This window comes from Ipomoea nil, unplaced genomic scaffold (assembly GCF_001879475.1).
Source record: "Ipomoea nil cultivar Tokyo-kokei standard unplaced genomic scaffold, Asagao_1.1 scaffold2159, whole genome shotgun sequence".
In the NCBI taxonomy this organism is placed as follows: Eukaryota; Viridiplantae; Streptophyta; class Magnoliopsida; order Solanales; family Convolvulaceae; genus Ipomoea; species Ipomoea nil.
In genome coordinates, this window is record NW_017618587.1 from 2,925,802 (window position 1) to 2,932,576 (window position 6,775).

The 6,775-nt window shown below is 32.4% G+C and overlaps 1 protein-coding gene across 3 annotated transcripts; it reads right to left on the reverse strand.

Annotated features, from left to right (window-relative positions):
• Positions 1-4,780: 4,780 nt before the first annotated feature.
• On the reverse strand, positions 4,781-6,354 carry LOC109149543 (probable galacturonosyltransferase-like 1). 3 transcript variants are annotated; one of them, XM_019297352.1, is made up of 2 exons: positions 5,163-6,354; positions 4,781-5,126 (listed from the first exon to the last, which is right to left on the reverse strand). In XM_019297352.1, coding segments are annotated over exons 1-2 (1,062 nt in total). In that variant the 5' UTR covers positions 6,224-6,354; the 3' UTR covers positions 4,781-5,125. The 3 variants fall into 3 exon arrangements, with proteins under 3 accessions (XP_019152897.1, XP_019152896.1, XP_019152898.1); XM_019297351.1 differs by having other exon boundaries at positions 4,781-5,130; positions 5,161-6,354; XM_019297353.1 differs by having other exon boundaries at positions 4,781-5,123; positions 5,160-6,354.
• Between the last annotated feature and the right edge of the window lie 421 nt (positions 6,355-6,775).

Genomic DNA, 6,775 nt, shown 5'->3' on the forward strand with positions numbered 1-6,775 from the left:
GAAAATTTTAAAGTTTTTTGGGTGACGAGAGAAACTCGCAAAAGTGTAAATTAAATAAATCTTACTCATATATAATACTTCATAAATTACATAAGAAAAAATAAAAAAATAAATCACATTAGAAAGATCATGTACGACAAGTTTGATCGAGAGGAAAATATTCGTTATCATGCAAGGTTGGTGTCAAGAGTGTATTTGTTTAGTGTTTTCTTTATGCGTAAATTAAATAATATCTTTTAGTGATAATATAATATTATGCAGAATGTAAAGAAATTTCCTAAAGACTATAGTGGAAATATGGAACCGTATTAGCCTATATCATGCTACGAAAAATAGGCTACGAAAAAGACTAAAAAATATTTAATTAGAATATAATTTTAGCACAACTTGATGTTTTATATATACCAATCAAAGTCTAAATCATTTTTAAATTTTTTTAAAAAAAGAATTAGATCGACAAGACATTTAATTTGGGCAGATAGCATTCTATTAACAGATTTAGATCTTGGAATAACAATTATCTTTATACCAAACAAGAAACTGATTCTTCGTCCAATAAGAACATGACTGATTTTTGGGAAATATAGGGGCAAAGAGTACCCTCCTCGCTTCATCTTGCGCTCGAATATATGTGTGTGAGATCTCGTGAGAACACCAATTTGAGTAAAAATTACGAACTGATCTCAACCATTAATATGGAGAAAATTAAATGCTATAAAGCAAGGAAATCTATAAAAAGCGTGATAACATTTTTGTAAATATTTCAAACTTTAGAAGTGGATTTTGAACAAATACAAACTATATATCTGATGATATATACAAGTGCCCTTAAGAGAACTGCACTTCACGTATCACTAAGTGCACTTTGAAGTGTTGGTTAATCCATTTCACGTATCACTAGGTGCAATTTTGTTTATTGATCATTGCACTTTGTAGTGTTGGTTGATGCATTTCAAAATTTAAAATATTTATCAAAATATCATTATATTTTTTCTAGAGCCCGTAACTTTATAACATGGCCAATTGTTACCTGGGTGGTGGTTGGCATGCATATAATCATATTCCTATATATATAAACACCCTACACATATACTAATCACTTTATAAATTATATATTATTTTCATAATTATATAATTTATAATATAATTATAGATTAAGATTTTGGTGGTGAATTTGGCGTGTATAGTAGTTGATGATCATATCATAGGTTACATCGAAAATGAGGTTTAGAAAAATGCTTCACAAAAATATGAACAAATATCAATTCCATGTTTTTCATGTAATAGTAGTATAGTACTAAAAATTGTCCTTTTAATGAATTGAAGGAAGTATTTTATATGTGAATTAATGAATGGTTACAACTAAGGTTGATGGAGAAATGGCAGAAAAGTACAACTTCTTTCAATCCCTCTATATATATATATATATATATATATATATATATATATATATATATATATATATATATATATATATATATATATATATATATGTTCATTTAATTACATTTATAGTAAATATATATTAATTAATGTCTTATCCAAATGTCATTCAATTCCCAATAAATCCATCAACTTGAATTTTAATCTTTTAATTATTATATATGATATAATGATAATAATATTTTCTATAATTTTAATCCTTTAAATATTTCAATGATGATAATAAAAAAATAAAAATTGTATACATGGAGAAGCTAAAACAATAAAACATTACTTCTTGGAATATGAGACTACATGATTTGGAATAGGAGACTACATGATTGAATCTATGGAGAGAAGCAGGGAGAGCAGATTGAGGAAGAAGAAGAATGTATTATTCTAATTCTTAATGAATGCTTTTCACGTTGAAATACATATATACAGAAGATGAAATAGAAAGAGGGAAATGATTAGGAAAGGACAATAAACTCCCTATGCTAAGTTTTCCTACTGTTTTATTTTCATCCTCCAACATTACTACAATATGATATATGGACATTCTCATTGAATAATGATATTTTTAGTATAGTTTACCTCTGTTAGTTTTACAAGTCGAAAGCGCAATAAGCAAAAGTGTAACTTCTGTGTTCAGTTGAGTTATCATGATTTACATCTTTCCAGATACGTCATAGCGTGGGGATCTTTGAGGTTGGAGATTCAACCTTTCAACAAAGTTTATTCAGTATACAACTTTAAAGAGACTTATCTTTTTGTACCAACTTAACATTTTTTATTTATGAGTTTTTTTAAGAATCAAATTATACTCACTCGCACACACTTTTATATACTAATAAATTCCTTTGACATAATCATAGTGTTATAAAGCCACATGTAGTGATGATTTATGACACTTAACTACAGCTAGCTCATATATATTTTTCAAACGGTTAATTAATAAAGTTTTTTAAAATGGTCCTTGTGTTCATCATGCCAACTGCCAAGTAACAACGGTGCATCTGTTAAAGCTAATCAAGGATTAGTGTATAATAATCTCTAATAATTATTGTGAGGTATTTACTGATTATAAGTACTGTTACTATGCAATAATAACATTCCAATTTCACTGTATCAATTAAAAATAAAATAAAATAAAATCTTTTAATATTTATTCTATTTCATCTCACCTTAAACCTAGGCCAAATCAAGCGTATTCAAGTAAAGGACAATGCTACACGAATCAAAATTAACTCGATGTAAGATAGTAAAATTTATAGATAATTAATATATAGATACAGAGTAATTGTGACACATATGACGTGTTATATATATATATATATATAAAATTCCAAAGCAAGTTAATCAAATAAATATACGAAAATTATCCGGAATGATTAGTAAGTGGATTGCTAATTCAGTCATAAAATTAAAAGATTGAAGAGTTCTAAATAAAGCCTTCTCATGAATAAAAATTAAACACAACAAGTTCAACCTACAAAAAGCATTATGTGTTTTTTTAGTAACTTATGAACAGAAAAATTTCATTTTATAATTTCATCCGTAGTAAATATATATAAATATATATATATATATATATATATATATATATATATATATATATATAAAATTATAAAAGGAAATGTAGTATAACTGTATGAGTGGAGAATAATATAGCAGGCCGAATAATTAAGGTGCAAACGACAAAACAGACCCAAATGGCAAAAATCCAAAAACAAGAAGAAAAGTCGTCAAGGACAATCAAAATCGCTGGCACTGTCATTTGAGAAAATTAAGAAAATAAATGAGAAAAAATACAATGATATTTTTGTAATTATGTTCAATAACTAGTGCATACACTAATAACTAATAGTGCATGTATGTGAGTGTATTGTTTTTTTTTTTTAAATGCTACTGTTAATTACTCATATATGTATTATTAAATATTTATAAATATACATTCTAATTACAAAAATACTATTGTATTTTTTTTAAAAAAAAATCGCTCATAATTAATCATTTTAAATGAAGGGATGAGATTAGTTTGCGCACTGGGACTACTAGTTCTCACGCGATTTTGACTTTTATATGTATTGAAAATTGAAATCACAATCAAATTCCCAAAGTACTGAATTAACGGAGTACTTTATAGGATTAATAAGTCTTTTATGACCTTTAACTATTCAATGGGTTAAAGCCTTTTATTAATTTAACTATATAATATTTTCTCTTCAAAAAAAACTATATAATATTTTGGGCTTCTTTTATATTCAAAATATCATGTGTACTGGCATGGATGGACCAATATAAATCAATAAAATAAGAAAGTCTTGGTGCCAACTTCTTTTCAATTCGATCGTTGGGTGACTAACTGAAGGCATGAATCAGCAGATAGCAAAAGTGTGTTTAATGGCACCAATTTTTTCATTAATCTACTTTTTAAAAAATTAATTTTCTAGAAATAATTTATTCACCTACATTATACTTAAGAGATACTTAGTCTTTAAGTCACTTCTTGCACAATAAATTTATTATAACAAATACTAAAATATCATTTTAATTATACTATATATTTATTTAACGATATACATTTATGTGAACGTCATGATTCATAATCTACCGTGTATAATGATTGACTATAAAGGAGAAAAAAAGAAGGCAAAATCTTTAGCCTGTAAATATACCCATAGTGAGTGTTGTATAAAAAGTACTCCGTAATTATTATTATTGTATTGTTTCCATAGTAAAGTCGGTTGATAGATGGGTGCCTCAAGATTTTGAAACAAAGTTCTGGGAAACCAAAACCAGCAATTAATTAATACTCCGTATAACATGAAATTATGTTAACTTTCACTGAATACTAGGATGTTGAATTATAGTACTGTACTCCTTTCAATCTACTTCACGGAATAGTATTAGAGCATCCTCAAACGGGGATTGTTCTTGGGTTTTTAAATAGTAAAAATTAGGTGAAGATGTTTTTAATAAATGTGGAAGATGAGGTTTTTGCGAGTTGACTCTTCATGCAAAAATAGAGATTTTGTCCACATAAAAAAATAATAATAATAATAATCATCATCATTAGTGAAACGCGTCTCACTGCCAACCAGCGGCCGTGTGTGTTACATGAAATTGGTAGTGTGTGTTACATGAAATTGGTAATTTTGTTATAATTAAGGGACTATTTCTGTCATTACATGTACCATTTTCTCCAAAAGTTAATTAATAAAATGGTCCCTTACTATAGCGAAATTATCAATTTGGTCCCGAGTAAACGGATGTCTAACGGTTATGACCCTTTCGAGTATAAAAAAAAAAATGTAGTCAGAAATTAAATTGAAGAATTTTAAAAGTCGATGACAGATTGGTGAAATCCTCGTAGTCCAGAGACCAAATCGGTAATTAACTCGTAGAAAATACGCCATCAAGATTCAAGGCCACCAAAATTAGCCCTAGCTTCTCCTGTGTAATATACAATTCTTTTGTACATAAACTTTAAGGAAAATTGTAAGTAAAAAGTCTGTGTTTTCATGTTTTATTACAGCAAGAAAAATGAAATTTGAACTTCCCTGCAACTCGATCTGGAGATGATGATGATGATGATCCAATTAACGCGTTTCATCCGATCGATCCTCTGCTGTATACTATACACCTTTTTATCTTCATTATTTTCTTTCCTTTTTTGATAATTTCTTCTCCAAAAATATATTGTTCGTGATAATAATTAGCCTGCATTTTTCACGATTCAAGATTCGAAAGAAAATGGAGGTTTTAACAGATCGTAAGGTGCCCAAAGAGCGTCCAGAGGGCAAGGCCGATTAGCATCGAGCCTTGCCCATGGCTTCCCTTTCCCGCTCCAATGGAGTAGGCTTACAGGACCGGGATGTAAATCCCGGCAGAGTCCCCGGAAATTATCTCCCCCTAGACCGTGCTGGTTCCACCGGTGGTCCACCGGAGCTATGTTTCCGGCGAACACGAGCAAGAAGGGTGGCAGTGAGCCCAGGTTGTATATCCTTATTCTCTTCTGCAACTCCATCCATTCTTCGATCTTGGTCGTGTAGTCGCCGGCCCTCCACCGCTCGAGATCGATCACCATCACCCCGGTGTTAAAGTAGCAAGCTTTTCGGTTCGCGAAGTTTAAGGAGAGGGACGGGTTGGACCAGAATGTCGGGGTGAAGTACGAGGTGAAATTGGCGTTGCAATACTCGGGGGCGGCGAGGACGGCGTCGTCGCCGAGCGGGGTGGCGGCGAGCTTCGCAATGTCGTCGACGAGGACCAAATCGGAGTCGAGGTAGACGACTTTCTTGACGCAGAGGGGGAGAATGTCGGCGAGGTAACTGCGGGCGTAGTTGAGAGGGCAGTCCAGGGCGGAGCGGATGGAGGTGGAGATCAGCCGGGCGACGGAGGAGACGTCGAAGCGGTAAACCCGGAACCTGAGGAACGGGAACGAGGCGGCGATGGTGGCGCGTAGAAGCGACGCGTTGGCGGAGGCGGACGCGACGAAGTGGAACACCGTGTTCTGCGGGCACGACGAGTGCTGCAGGATGGAGAGCACCGCCGCCATTGAGCCGCGGATGTAGGCGGCGTCGAGGGTCATCGCCACGTGGACGGCCTGATCGGAGCACACGTAGGCGGCGGCGGTGTCACGTTCGGAGCCATCTGTTGCGGAAATGATGGACGGACATTCCGGAGAGTTATAAAACTCCGGCGCTTCACGGAATTGCTCGGAGATTGGAATGGCGGCGGCTCCGGTTGAAAAGACGGTGATAGAAAGGAGGAGGAGGAGGAATAGTTGTTGAGGCCCCATGTCGGCGGCGAAAGTTCTTTTTTCTTAGATTTGGAAATGAAGAGACCATAGAGGGAAGTAGAATTTATTTTGTTCTTCCAACATTATATTGGACACGGTTTTGAGAATATCAGCAGCAATTAATTTTTTTTTTAAATGAAATAATTAAAAGAAAAATGATTCTATGACAGCAAATAGGAGGTTTAAATCACAGTTGTGGCACTACTCTTTATATTTCAGTAAGTTGAGAAAATATATATAAATAGATATATTACATTATAACAAAGTTAATAGTACTCAAAACAAATTATTGTCGATCAATAGACTACAATGATATTATAACACATTATCAACATCAGTAAAATTGAATACGTTCACAACCACTATCAAAATGTGAACTCTATATATTAAGGAGGGCAATAGATATCTCACAGAAAATTTAAATTTGTAAGTTAATAATATGACCAATTCAACTGTACATAATTATTTTTGGTTTTATAACTTAACAATATGACCAATTCAACTGCACGTGATTGTCTTCGGTTATTACATTTACAGAAATTTTCGAAGAAA